Consider the following 15,226-nt stretch of genomic DNA (forward strand, 5'->3'; position numbering starts at 1 on the left):
CTTTGAAAAATTTCGGGTTTGCATGTTCTTCAACCTTGATGTTTGCCGTAATTCCTTTCAGTGTTCCCAGTCCCTGCTGGAACACCTCTTTAGCATCGTCCAATATTCTGGACAGTCGTTTAGGTTTGACATCGTCCTTTTTACCGGAATCTACAGTTAGTGCTTTTAAGGAATGCCAGTCCATATTTATTCTCCTGATCCATTCCCGTCCCAGTAGTGGTGGACCTCCCTCAGGTAACACATATAAGTCCATTCCTCAGCTTTCTTTACCCTTGTGGACCACCTTTACCTTTATCTTTCCGATGGGGTATACTCTTTGCCCCGTGTATGTTTTCAATACAATCTCCGTATCCCTTAGGGGAATGTGTGGAAATAACCTTTTGTAATCTTGCTTATTCATGACCGTCAATGCCGATCCAGTGTCCAATTCCATCTTCACTTGGACTCCTGCTATCTGAAGTGTGACCCAGATAGTTTGGTGGTCTGCTGTGTTACCCACATTATGTATTCTTAGACAACCCAGTTCCTTACTGCTGGAGTCTGAATCCGTCTTCTGTTCATCCGAACTGTTCTCTGTCACCTTGTGTACCTTTTTGCACTTTTCCTGCGGTGACTGTTACGGTGCCTCTTGCTGTGGCCTCGCGCGATGCTGCAATGGTGACAGCTTTATCAAGCGTAAGGTCCTTTTCCTCTAGCAGTCGCTTTTGAGTTCCTTCTTTTAGTAATCCACACACGAATTTATCTCTCAGAGCGTCTGCTAGTCCTGTACCAAACTGACAGTACTTTGATAGCTTGCGCAGTTCAATTAAGAATTCAGCGTTGCTTTCCTCTTTCAGCTGCGTTCTTCTGTAAAATTTAAATTGTTCCACTATCAGCAGCGGCGTGGGGTTTAAATGTTCTTGCAGGATAGTAACAATATTCGCGAAAGTCTGATCCGCCGGTTTATCTGGTGTTACAAGGTGCCTCAATAACCCGTACGTCTTCGCGCCCATTGAGTTTAATAAGGTTATTGCTTTCTTATCATCTGGTACCTCATTTGCTGTACAATAAACTCCAATGCGTTCTACATACGTGGCCCAATCTTCAACATCGCTATCAAAAGCAGTGATGTTACCGTGTTTAGGCATCCTTGAGAGTTTCTTTAAATATTTTATTTTCCCAAAATGGCGGCTTCCCGCGCTTGTCTTCTTCCCCCGCCTACTAAAATGGCGGCTTCCCGCGCTTGGCAGCTTTTCCCGCGCTTGTCTTCTTCCCCCGCCGACTACAATGGCGGCTTCCCACGCTGGTCTTCTTCCCCCGCTGGCTACAATGGCGATTACCGTGCTGTTGCCGTTCTCACCTCCCAGCGGTTCTTAATTTCCCCGACGCTGCTTTTGTTCCCCTGCGGTTCTCGTGGGCATTAACGCTTCCCTTGTTGCTGCGCCTCTCAGCCCCGATTGCAGCCCGGCCCTTTACACCGGCTGCGGTCGAGTTCTCCGCGGTTCTCGTGGCATTAACGCTGCCCTTGTCGCTGCGCCTCTCGGCCCCGATTGCAGCCGGGCCCTTTACACCGGCTGCGGTCGAGTTCTCCGCCCTTTTTCCTCCGGTTTCCCTCCCCTTCTCCACTGACAATGCGGCCAACTTTCTGCCCGTGTCGCTAGATCGGCTTACCCACCACCGTGGTAGAAGGATGATCACTGCCTGTCGCTGATGGAGGACTTCGTGGTCAGTAATTTCAACCCGGGTTCTCGATGCCTCCCGTGCGATGCAGTGCTCAGCAGGCTGATGAGGGTGGATGCCTGTTCTTGACGCCCGTTCTGAGGACAAAGCTGCCTTGGATGCAAAACTGCCGCAGGGTAAGATCGGACTCGTCGCCACTGTTGTGTCTGATTGTCCCAGATATGCTTATTCTAAATCACTGGACACAGACAACAAGAATAAATTAAACAGGTCTTTACTAATCGAAGGTCAGGGCTGAACTGCTTAGCAAATTACTACACAGAGTTTATATACCGGTGTGGTCACCACCGGTACTACAATATACAGTAGCCAAGAGAAAGTAGTCCATCTCTTAAGGTAGTCTCTTAAGGTGGTACATGTTACATACACCACAACCACCTCTGCAGCTGTTGTGCTGTCATTATCGGTACGCCCTTCTGAGGGTTGAAAATGGAGACAAGAGGTTGATGATCGGTTAGTAGAGTAAATTTATGACCGTGCAGGTAGTGATTGAACTTCTTCACGCCCCACACTAGGCTGAGGGCCTCTCTGTCAATCTGGGCATAGTTACGCTCGGCAGAAGTTAACGAGCGTGACGCAAAAGCTATCGGCCTCTCTAAACCATCAAGGAATTTATGTGACAGTACCACCCCAATGACATAGGGAGACGCATCACACGCCAGTCTGATCGGCAGTGCTGGGTTGCAGTGAGCCAATACTTCCCTTGAAGTGATTAAGTCCTTACTCTTCTGAAAGGCCCGCTTACAATCATCGTTCCATTTCCATGCTACCCCCGTTCGTAGCAGGGCATTCAGTGGGTGCAGAATTGCCGACAAATTCAGCAAAAACTTATGGTAGTAATTCACCAATCCGAGGAATGACCTCAGTTGCAACACATTTTCAGGCGCTGGGGCCTTAACAACTGCTTCAATTTTGTCAGGGGACTTATGTAACCCCTCTTCATCAATCACGTGGCCACAATACGATATCTGTTTCTTAAAGAATTCGCACCTGGGGCGGTTGGCTCGCAGCCCATGTTCCCGTAGTCTAGTGAGCACCTGTTCTAGGTTGTTAAGGTGTTCACTGTCATCTTCACCTGTCACAAGGATGTCGTCCAAGTAACACTGAGTCCCCGGAATCCCTTGCAGGACTTGTTCCATCGCTCTTTGCCATATCGCCGGAGCCGATGCTACTCCGAATACCAATCGATGATACTGGTAACGACCTTTGTGAGCGTTTATTGTGAGATACTTCCTAGAGGACTCTTCAACCTCCGTCTGCAAATATGCTTGTGCTAGGTCAATTTTTGTAAAACGTTTCCCTCCAGACAGTGAGGCGAAGATGTCTTCTATCCTTGGACGAGGATATTGTACTGTGTGAAGGACTGGGTTCACCGTCACCTTGAAATCCCCACAGATGCGAATCTTCCTTGGCTCCCCGGACTTATTGCTTAACGTTTTCTTCATGACAGGAATGATGGGTGTCGCCCACTCGCTCCAGTCGACCTTAGACAACACGCCTGCCTTCTCCAGATTCTCCAGCTCTGCCTCAACGGCTGGGCGAATTGCATATGGTACCGGTCTTGCTTTGAAAAACTTGGGAACTGCATTCTTTTCTATTTTTATCGAGGCGGTTACGCCTTTAAGCATGCCCAGTTCTTGTTGAAATACCTCTTTGGCGTTAGCTAAGATTGTTGACAATCGTCCAGGAGTGACTTCTTCATCTTTTTTACCGTCCACCGTCATTGCATGAATGGAGTGCCAATCTAAGTTTATCTTCCTGATCCATTCCCGTCCCAATAACGGTGGTCCACCATTTGGCAGTATGTAGAGATACAACTTCCGTATTTTCTTGCCGTTGTATTCGACAGGCACCCTTATTTTTCCTCTGGGGTATACTTTTTGCCCCGTATACGTCGTCAAGACGATGGATGTCTCTTTCAAGGGTATGTGTGAAAATAACCGCTCGTAGTCTCGTCAATTCAGGACGGTTAGCGCTGATCCTGTATCCAATTCCATTTTAACTTGGGACCCTGCTATCGTGAGGGTGACCCAAATGGTTCGGTGATCCACTTTTGCGGTTACATTGTGAAGTTTGAGACAGCTTAGTCTCCTGTTCCCGGATTCACTATCGCTCATCTGGTCTTCGGAACTACTGTCCGTCATCTTTTGTACTTTCTTGTATGGTTCCTTAGTAGCCTTTTTGTTGTCGCTGGTCTTCTTCCCAGACCTGCAAACTCATGCAATGTGTCCCATCTTCCCGCATTGCCTGCATATTTTGTCTTTGGACCAGCAGTCCTTCTGGTCATGGTTAGTTCTGCCGCAGCGATAACATTTTGCAAATCCCCGTGCCATTTCGTGGGTGCCGTATTCCTGTGGTTTTTGTTGAATTTCTGCAGCTCCCCTGGCTGCTGCTTCATACGATACTGCCACGCTGAAAGCCTTATCTAGCGTCAGCTCTTTCTCTGAGAGTAACTTCTTCTGTGTTCCTTCACTCAGGAGTCCACAGACAAATTTGTCCCGTAGAGTATCTGCCTGTCCTGCTCCGAACTGGCAGTGCTTTCATAGCTTGCGTAGTTCCGTAAGGTACTCAGCATTGCTCTCATCTTTATGCTGAGTTCTCCTGTGGAATTTAAATCTTTCTGCTATCAACAGCAGTGCAGGGTTTAGGTGTTCCTGTAGGACAGCAACAATTTCGTTAAAACTCTTCGCCTTCGGTTTGGCTGGAGTAATCAGGTCCCGCAATAGGCCGTACGTTCTAGCGCCCATTAAGTTTAGCAATATCGATGCCTTTTTCCCCTCCGCTATTTCGTTTGCCTCGAAATATACCTCGACTCTTTCCACATACGTGGTCCAGTCCTCTATTATATTATCAAAAGCAGTGATACAGCCAGTCTTCGGCATCTTGCAAATCTAAAATGGCGCCTCCCGCGCTTTGCCTTCTTCCCCGATTTAACAAAATGGCACCTCCCGCGCTTTGCCTTCTTCCCCGCTGATTAAGATGGCGCCTCCCGCGCTTTGCCTTCTTCCCCGCTGTTGTTAGCGCTGCTTTCCACGGTTACCATTGCAACCTGCAGCTCCTCGCGGTTTCTCACGCGTTTAATATTTCTTTTTTTTAATTATTTTCCCGTCGTGAAACAACCCTGTGGGACTCTTGCCTCCCTCTTCGCGGGTCTATACGCAGCCCGGCTTCGTAGCACCGGCCGCGCCCTGTGTGCTCCACCCTCTCTCTCTCTTCTTCCCGACAACGCTGCTTGGCCCCGTTGCAAACCACCCGCTCGAGTTCGCGGCCGCCGCAGCCCAGGAAGGATCAGTGCACTACCTGCCACCAGCCCGATTAGCTGAAGCACCGTCGACAGGAACCAGGCCCCGCTTCCGACAGCTTCTCCAGCAATCTTCAACTCCGCAAACACAGGGGCGGATGCCCATGGTCGACGTCCGTTTCTACTGCCTCTTACTTTCTTTTCTTTCTGGCCTCGACCTCTGCTCACTTCGCTGCAGGAATGGATCCCAGGAGGTGGTGCAGACTGTAGGTAGGTTCGTATCTGCTCGTCGCCAGTATTACGTCCGTGAATGATTGAGACACGGACAGCAGGAGTTGAACAAAACAAGTCTTTACTGATGGAAGTCAATAGTGAAACTGAAAACAACAGAGGCTCACTAGCGCCTTTTATACAGGGGTGGTCACTGCCGGTACTGCAGTCTGAGACCAGTTATTCTATTAAAGTTACATACACAACACTCTTCTTCCTCTCCCAACGGAAATAGGTTTGCCTCTCACTTTTCAGGAAAGCAGTGCCCCTTTAATGTTGACAGTATTATATTGTAGTTTTAAAAGCTAATAATTAACCTTTTTGAAAGATGAAAATTATGGTTTTAATCAGACTGTAACTCTAGATTACTCCCATTGTGGCAGCTGTGAAGCAAAGAATGGCTTTTTTGAACCAGCATTGATGCTGCCTTACTGGCCATGCCTGGGGTTAATCGGATGTGTCTGTCAAAGAGATCTGCATAGAGTATTTCCTACAAACCATTTTAATGAACCGGGATTGAAAAACTGGCTTTGTGAAATCTAGAGCCCTGATATAGATTAGGTTATAAAACAATTATGCACAGCAGACAGGCAATGAATTTGATGCTAATATCTCTGCTGTTCACTGGAATTAATCTCCAGGGTCATGCAGAACCCACGTAAAGCTCACTCACTACCACAAGGGATAACATAACTGTACCACATACAAGGGGGTCCAAGCATTTGTCTGTATGGGCCACAGGGGTCCATACTATGGAGCCTCCAGGGTCACATACAAGCAAGGGTTTCCACTTATGTGTTCATCATCCTGCGAGTTTCCCTGCCCCCATCAATTTATTTTAATGGATGGATTTGAAAACCCCAGACTAGTGAACGCACAGGAGAAAAGTTTAAGTTCCATTCATTCATTTCGATTCAGGATTTATCCGCCAATAAGGCAACAGCTCTAAGAACTGCAGGATTTCGCAATAATTTCGAAATTTCCTACAGTTCTGAAGATTAATGTTTGATTAAAGAATACCTGGGTAATATACCTTTAAAAAATCCAGGGGGATCAAAATGGCCATCAGACCGCATGGCAGAAGACAAGGGCCTAGAAACAGGTTGCCGGAATTACCGCTGCGAACGGAGCAGTTGCGACTGCCGGAAATTCAGTTTGAGCGCCCAAGAGAGACGTGGGGCGCTGCTCGAGGCGCCCCGCATCCCTCTTGGGGCACTGAAACTGAATATCGCAGTGCAACACGCTGTGGCATGGCATGCTGTGCTACTGCAGGCCTTCCTCCCCTTCTTAAGGGGGAGGGGCCTGCACCAGCGCGATGACCGATCGCGAGTGCCGGCAAAAGAGCCCGGCACCGAGGAGAAGTGCCAGGCTCTCAGGACACAGCCGGCACTGCCCGGGGGGGGGGGATCAGGAGGCCGGGGATGGAGGTGCTGGCAGGCGGCCACCGAAAAAATGGCCGCCCCGCACCTCCACCTTAATTTGCGCCACTACCGCCACAGGTAGGCCCCGTGAACCGGGCGCGATTTGCGATCGGCGTTATAGAGGCGGGCGCGACCAAATATCACGATCGGGGCGGTAGCGGGGTGCTGCGCACACCGATGATGTCATCGGTGGCGGCGCAGTGCAACAGGCTAATGCCGCCATTAGCGCCCCGCTAAATATCGCGGGAGGCGCGGCCAGTGACGCTAAAGCCACTGAGTGCCCTCTTTAGGTGCTAACTGGTGGCGCAGCCCACCGAATTTCTAGGCCAAGGAATTGAAAAGTCAGCTTGTGTGTGTGTCTGTGAAAAGGGTGAAGATCAAAGATGGCTGACCAGACTGCCAATCAAAGGCAGTTCAGGGAGTTCCCCCTCCCTGCAGAGACAATTGATGTGTTTACAGAAACTGCTACACAAAGGATTACTGCGGTTTCAGTCTGACCACAAGGATAATGACTTTTGTTTACACTACTCAAGCAATCAAGGAAATAGTTCAAACCACGGCAGCTTTATTCAAAGGACACATTTAAACTGCAACTTTATTCAAAGCCATCACAGACAATGGACACATTTAAACTGCAACTTTATTCAAAGCCATCACAGACAATGAGGACACATTTAAATTGGAAACAGTTTAAACGAATGGGTGATTCATCCAAACCCATTACAAGACAATGGGGCAGTTTGGATCCCTTTTGTTTAGCCCAGATACATCCGGATTTGGGCGGGCCCCAAATGCAGTATAAAAGATAGCTTCTCAGAAGCCATCTCTCTCTCTGTGGCCTCGCCTCCGTGCTCTCTACAATGTGGGAGTCTGCCTGAAGAAGTGGAACACCAGCAGTTTACTTTTAAAATACTGGGGTGTTTTTACTTTGGGGCAGTGAAGATCAGAGATCGCAGGGCACAGGGAAGGCGTTTTCATTGTTGAGCATATATTTTTCTGGCCCCATTACAAGGCAACTTAGAATAGGTATAGGGGTGGGAATTAAGTGGGAATTTTGTTAGAACTGTGATTTTAGTCGATCTTCCCTCGTTGTGTCCGTTCTCTCCTCCTCTATTTAAGTAACAGTGTTGCACTAGCAGATAAGGCTGTAGTGAACACTGAAAGTAGCTGTACTAAAGTGCTGTTTTAAGTAAAAGCCACTAAGCAAAGGTGCTGTAGTGAGCAAGGTGCTTCTATATTTAAAACTGTATTTAAAGGAGTGTTGCACTGAGCAGAGAAGTGCTCCAGTGGACACTGAGTGGCTGTATTTAAAAGTGCTGTATTTAAATAATAAAGGAGTGTTGCACTGAGCAAGGAGCGCTCTAGTGGACACTGTGTGTACTGCGTTAAGCAAAAGTGCTGTACCAGGCATAAGTGCTGTATCGTTTATTTTAAGTTGTTTCTTTCTTTTTGTTTCAATAAATACTGATCTGTTTTGCACCCAAACCACAAGTCACGTTTTTCTGTCCACATCGCTACCGAATAAGTCCGGCGGTCAGAACCAGGAATAGGGGAGCGCTTCGAAACCACACGGGGGTCCCTGGAGCAGCTCAGAGGCTTCTGACTGACCAGAGACAAATAACCCCAGCCCCGCTAGCATGTGCTAATTCCCTACAGAGCAGACTTTTCCAAACCTCCAGGCCCACAAAATTCATACAGGACAGAACAACACTGTAAAAACATAGGACTGGGTTGGTTGAGTTTCAGGGGCCAGATTTCCAGGGCTCAGGGGCTGCAAGTGGCCTACAGGCCCTACGGTAAACATCAAAATACATTAACCAAACAAAGTTATCAATGAAACCTTCAAAAAAAAAATTGTGCACGGCTGAAGTCCCTCAAAAATTTTATGAAGGGATTGGACCGAGAATATAAAAGTAGAGACTACTGGTTAGTTTGAGTGAACATTAGCCTGGCTTAAAAGAATTCCTTTATGTGGAGGGTAAATGTTTCTTAGGGCTGAATTTTGCCGGCGTTCAGTGTGCGGGTTTGGAGGCGGGTCCGCTGTCAAAATCAAAATGATTGACAGCAGGTTGGGAACCCGCTGCGAACCCGCCTCCATGTATGTTTCCAAAGTGTCGGGTCTGCGATTTCACACCAGACCCGACACCAAGTGGCAGGGGAGGTATTTAAAATACTTAACTGCTTGTTTACTACTATTTTGCCAGCCTTTTTCTTTTTTACCACATTTTTAACGGGGTTCACGTCGTTCGGAGATCACGTCAGGTAAGTATGTTGGGTTTTCTATATCTCCCCATTGTTGTGAATAGGTGACAGCTGCAAAAGTGGTACGAAAGCTACCATTTCACAGCTAGTCACTTTCCAATGTCAGAAGATTGAGCCTTCAGGACTTGGAAGACACTTTTGAGCGGTATGTAATTTGGAAGTGTTTGGAGTAAACTCTCTATCCACTGTCACCCCGTTGGAGCAAGCTCTCTCACCATTGACAGATCGCTTCTGTCATCTCAACTTCAGCTGCCATCTATTGCAGCAACATTGGTGCCCTTGAAAAAATCTCACCTTGGTCCTCTGAATCCCTTCATGATCAGCCCCAACATCACCAGGCACAACAGCAGCACCAACAACAATACCAACCTTCTCCGCAATCATCTGATGCTGCACAGGACACAGGGCATCAGCACTTACAACATTGCTGCCTGGGAGGCCAGCAATGGCATCACCGTGGCCAGATTTACTTCACTTGACGCTGTACACCCTGGCTGCCACATGATGCGCCAGGTTAACACCACCCCACACCATCACCATAAAGCATTCCTACAATGACCAAGCCATTCCTTTCACACTCATCACCATTGCGAGGGGTACCGTTTTGCCTCACCATTCACTGCAACTCACTAAGACACTTCAAAAGGTGAGCACAGATCTGTACAATAAGGCAAAGTGTTGAAAATAAAGATTTCAATGTTTGACAACACATTAACAGAAAATTTACATGAACATCGCATAAACACCCAAATGCCTACCCTTGTGTTTTGTTAGTTGGTATGATTGCACTAGGATGAGGGTGAGGGTGAGGGGTGACTAGTGAGATGGGGAAGTGATAATGTAGATAGGGATGGATGGAGGTGCAAGGTAAGTTGATGTGTGTAAGGATGTGCAGGAGTAGGATAGGGAAGGCAGAGTGATGAGGATATGATGAGTGGCACAGCAGGATGAGTGTGGCTTTGCAGTATCGTTTCATGATCTACTGAGATCATTGAAAGGTTTGCACCACTGCAGCCTGGTCCTCCTGATGACATCCCTGCTTTTGCCCTCCTGTGCAATGTACAACCAAGCTGTGTTGGTGTCCTGGAGAGGTCTCTTCTGCCCTTGGAAGGAAACAGAACCTCCCTGTGTGCTATGACTCCCTCCTTAAGCAGTGATTGTCAGTGTTTGCAGCACCTCAATGCTGCAGAACACTGACAGCACAAGTGTCAAAATGAATGCGGCCATGGTCTCTTTAAGGAAACCGGCTGATGATGCGGCATTGAATGACGTCAGCAGACCTGCTTCCTATTAACTGGATGAGAACCCTGCAGGGTGGGCTTCACAAGTCCTATTAAAGGAAAATCCTTTATACAGAGCGGCTGCAGCCAGGAGCGGGACCGGAACCCGCCAACCACCTCTCCCGCCGTGATCCCGCCTCTGCTGGCGAAATTGCGGCCATAGTAACTAATATTCTCAGTGTCGAGCTGCTTTTGTGCTTCAATTAATAACAAAAGCTCGATCTCACTTTCTCAATGATATGGATCACAATAGTAAATAACAAATGTTACTATTGGTGACAGTAATCAAAGCTTTACACTGGACAACAGGCTCCAAACTTCATAACAGTTCTTTCATTTGTACTTACAGTCAATACTATTGTGGATTAATCATTTAGAGTGTATGAATTCCTTGATTTTTCTGCCTGGACACAGATTGACCGTGCTCGACCTGCACTGACTGCTGTGTACTGGCCGAGGGATCTTCATAGGAGAAACCCGCTACTCTGCTTTCTTCTCGCCCCTGAGGAGCAGAACTGGCTCCCTTATTTGGGCCTTTCCACAACAGCCTAGCCAAGATTGAAAAAGGAGTGTGGGTAGAAAGGAGCTGATGCACACTGCACCGTGCTAATATGGGGCAATTCGGAATAATCTAGGCAAGGAGGGACAGTCAGCAAATTGAAGAATACGGTGCCATGAACGTGAACAAGCATTTGCTGAGTAGTTAGTCATATGCTTATCAGAGTTACCTTTCATAGAATCATAGAAATTTACAGCACGGATGGAGACCATTCAGCCCATCTTGTCCGTGCCGGCCGACAAAGAGCTATCCAGCCTAATCCCACTTTCCAGCACTTGGTCCGTAGCCCTGTAGGTTACGGCACTTCAAGTGCATATCCAAGTACTTTTTAAATGTGATGAGGCGTTTCTGCCTCTACCACAGGCAGTGAGTTCCAGACTTCCGCCACCCTCTGGGTGAAAACATTTCTCCTCAAATCCACTCTAAACTTCCGACCAATTACTTTAAATCTATGCCTCCTGGTTATTGACTCTACTGCTAAAGGAAGGGTCAGACCAAGAACACAGAAATGGAGATGATAGTGCACAGTGGTCTCGAATAATCCAAACAGTAAAGGGGGAAACATGCTTAAAAAAATCTACCCAGCAATCTGTTAAATTACACTTGGGACATAAAACAATTTATATGCAGATACCTACACCTCAAAAGCTCTGGTCAGAAGAAGTGCTGATAAGTTTGACGGTGCCAAAGCCTACAGATTTAAACTAATAGTTCAAAATATCAAGGCTGGAAATGCCATAACGAACGACTTGAAATACACGTCTGAGGCTCTACAAACAGATACCACTGCAAGCGCCAGGAGTACCTTTTCCAAAAGTTCCTGATTTCTTTTCATAAATAGTTGCTTTTCTTCAACCCATTTTGAATCCTGTGTTGAAAAAAGTAGAAGAACAGTAGAATAAATTCCTGTGTAAATGAGATGCATTTTGGCAGTTCGAATGACTTCTTTAATAAGGTTTTTTTAAGCAGCCTCTCTAATATTTTTGAGTTGTAGTTCTGTCCAATCCTCGGGCCACTCTATAATCCCCAAGTTCTGCTCTCCAATTCTAAACAAGTAGCCTCCACTTGAATTACTCTAGGACATGGTCACTTAAAAAGTTAAGTAAAATTAGGGCAATAACTTTCCAGATCACAGCATTGCTTTGATTGCGTGCTAAGTGCTGCTCTCATAAGCCTCACAGTAGCTGATATGAAACATATGAAGCTACAACATCAGCAGAGACCTAAAAGCAAGTCACTATGCCAATCTCAGCCAAGGCAGGGTGCATGGAATCCATAGATGTGGAAACCAAAGACAATTACTATACTGGTAGTTGATGGCGTTGGACTCGAGAGTCAGACAGAAAGGCTTAGTCTACCTCCAGTAACGAGCATGATAACTGTTGAATCTATTGCCCTTTATGGATCTAGGCTGCCTCACTGAACTACATAAATGGGGTGAGATGCAATGCAAGTAAATCCATGGTTTCCAAACTGCCTTTCTTTTAATGGCTACTACCAACAGACTTTGTACATTAAAAAGGCAGGGCAGGTGAGAAATTGGAAATCGATGCACCCATTTTTAGGGTGTAAAATAAGCAAAACAGCAGTCCAAAATTGGGTCACAATTTCCCGTACACGATTGAACCTGGAATCGCGCCTCATGAAAGATTGAATCAGGTGAATTTTCATGGCTAGGGCGCCCGCTTGCAACAGGAGGCAGGCTGATTTGGTTATTCAAATCAGAGTCCCATGCCGGTGGTAGCATCTCAATGTGAAATTGGACAACCACTAGGGGCAACAGCTTGCGATGATGGTCTTCAATGGCAATGTAAAGGTCAGCTGACCTTAAAGGGAGATTTTCTGTTGCATTGGGGGATGTTTCAGGGATGGTTCAGTACATGGAAAACCAGGAAGTTCTTACTCCCAAAACTCCAGGGCAGGGCTGCTGTGATGAATGCCACTGAAACCCTCAACACAGGTGATTCATTACACTGATCTCGTCATTCCACCTCCTCTGTGTACAAACAAGACGAAAGGTGTTGTCAGGTAGTTCACTGTGATGATAGTGCCCTTTTAAGGGGAAATGCACCCTTCTAGGGATAGTGAAGAAATGACAAGTTATAGCACCAGCACAAACTGCCATCTACATGGCAGAGTGTAGATCTCTGGCAATCTTATTAAAAATGAAAGACTTGCATTTCTATAGCGCCTTTCGCGACCTCAGGATGTCCTAAAGCGTTTTACAGCCAATGAAGTACTTTTGAAGTGCAGTCACTGTTGTAATGCAGGAAATGTGGCAGACAATTTGCGCACAGCAAGCTCCCACAAACAGCAATGTGCTAACGACCAGATAATCTGTTTTTGTGATATTGATTGAGGGATAAATATTGGCCAGGATGCCAGGGATAACTCCCCTGCTCTTCTTCGAAATAGTGCCATGGGATCTTTGACGTCCACCTGAGAGAGCAGACGGGGCCTCGGTTTAACGCCTCATCCAAAAGACGGCAACTCCAACAGTGCAGCACTCCCTCAGCACTGCACTGGAGTGTCAGCCTAGATTTTTGAGCTCAAGTCTCTGGAGTGGGACTTGAACCCACTACCATCTGACTCAGAGGCGAGAGTGCTATCAGCTGAGCACTTTTTAATATCATGATCGTGACAAAGAATTACTAATGTGATCAGACAGCAGTTTCTGTAGGAACATTGTGATGACTAATCCCTTCAAATATGGATTGTAGAACCAGCCACAGTGAACCAGTAATCCAAAGCTATGATGAGTGCTTGACAAGCCTTGAGTTTTAAGTCAGAAGTTTCCAGATAGTATGCACCCTTAAATCTGGAGACTGGGAGGCCTTCAGTTAGGCTTGGTAGTTGGACAAACTTTTTAATCTCTTACCTGTCCTTTCTGGACCAAGGCTTTTTCGAGGTCATCAATTTTAGCTTTACACCTGAGAACATCTGCTTGTAATTGTTCATGAGCCTGTTGAAATCAGGAAAACATCATTAAAGCTGTGAGGGAAACATTCTTCGGTAAAGTACAAAGAATAATAACTGAATGTGAATTTTTTTTTCTTTAAGTATGGAACCATATTGCTTCTGATTTTACAACATTGACACCAACAAAGTGAACTTTGTATCAATAAGGTTATGTAATATTGCAGTGAAGTAAATATGTGCCACATTTAAAGAGGCATCATTGAAACTAAACTTATAAAAATGTTGGTCAAGTTGTAATTTAGAGCAAACAAGATGCCACATACTTGCTTCTCTAATTTAAATGAATTTTTTTAAGAGTAAGGAAATATATTGTCGATAAAAGAAGTACAATGGGAGGGGCAGATAGAGGAACTGTGCAGCAATTAAAATGACAATCTTGCTCATCCGTACATCCTGCTGCAGAAGTTTAGTTTCTGTTGCTGGACTACACTGCCACTTGCATCAGCAGCCATCTGGTACCTCATCCAAATGACAACAGATCTGGCTATTCGACTGTGGCAGGCATCGCAGCCAAGGCTAATGTTAATCTCATCCAATGTCCATACACCTGCACTTTTCCAGCAGGGATCAACTGGGTAGCGATTAAGAACAAGAACTTTGTCTGTTTTGCCTCTTCCCTTGTCCAGGAATGCTGTGGCCAATTGCAGCACTCCACTGCTACCTCAGCTGAAATCAGATAATTCCACACAGACTGCAGATTGAAGCTGTGACAGCTATTCATTTATACACTGAGTCATTGGAGGTGTCCAAAGGAATAAATCAGTGAGAACTACATTTGGGATCCAAAGGCTGGAAGCTTGTTAATTGTGTCCTGGGCCAACATTTATCCATTGCTATCACAATATCACAGCATAAGGCACAAGTGAAGCAGTTTAAAGATTTTTTACGTGTTCCCAATGGCTCAGTGGATGAATGCAATGTGGTGTGGCACTGAAGATCACCGGGAAGGAAACCCAGTCAGAATGAACATCACTTCCCAACTAAAAGTATTTTAAACTGTAGTCACTGTTGTAATGCAGGGAAACATGGCAGCCAATTTGTGCACAGCAAGCTCCCACAAACAGCAATGAAATAAATGACCAGATAATCTGTTTTTAATGGTGTTGGTTGAGGGATAAATGCTGGCCAGGACACGAGGATAAATCCCCCATACTTTTCGAATGGTGCCATATGATCTTTTACATCCACCTGTGGGGGCAGATGTCTTATCGGTTTAACGTCTCATCCAAAATATGGCAACTCCAACAGTGCAGCACTCCCTCAGTACTGCACTGAAGTGTCAGCCATGATTATGCAAAGAAGTCTCTGGAGTGGGACTTGAACCCATAACCTTCTGATTCAGAGACAAGTATGCTACCACTGAGCCACACGTACTACAGCACTCACCCTGGTGTACTCTACAGCAGAGTACTGCTCTCCGGCATGGCTATCAAGTCCGCATGTCAAATCTGTTGAAGTCCAGCTGAATTCTGCTATGAGAATTATCACCGGTACG

General features: G+C 46.3%; 1 protein-coding gene across 2 annotated transcripts in view; it reads right to left on the bottom strand.

Annotated features, from left to right (window-relative positions):
* The window catches only part of jakmip2 (janus kinase and microtubule interacting protein 2), a 439,655-nt gene that overhangs the window by 100,732 nt on the left and 323,697 nt on the right, over positions 1-15,226 (bottom strand). For both annotated transcript variants that reach the window (XM_085995146.1, XM_085995144.1), the window contains exons 12-13: positions 13,631-13,714; positions 11,558-11,620 (exon numbers count right to left, since the gene is read on the bottom strand). In XM_085995146.1, coding sequence (XP_085851272.1) covers positions 11,558-11,620; positions 13,631-13,714 — 147 coding nt within the window. The remainder of the gene's footprint in view (positions 1-11,557; positions 11,621-13,630; positions 13,715-15,226) is intronic.

Source organism: Somniosus microcephalus, chromosome 8 (assembly GCF_052327205.1).
Source record: "Somniosus microcephalus isolate GS21.2 chromosome 8, FLI_Smic_1.0, whole genome shotgun sequence".
NCBI lineage: Eukaryota > Metazoa > Chordata > Chondrichthyes > Squaliformes > Somniosidae > Somniosus > Somniosus microcephalus.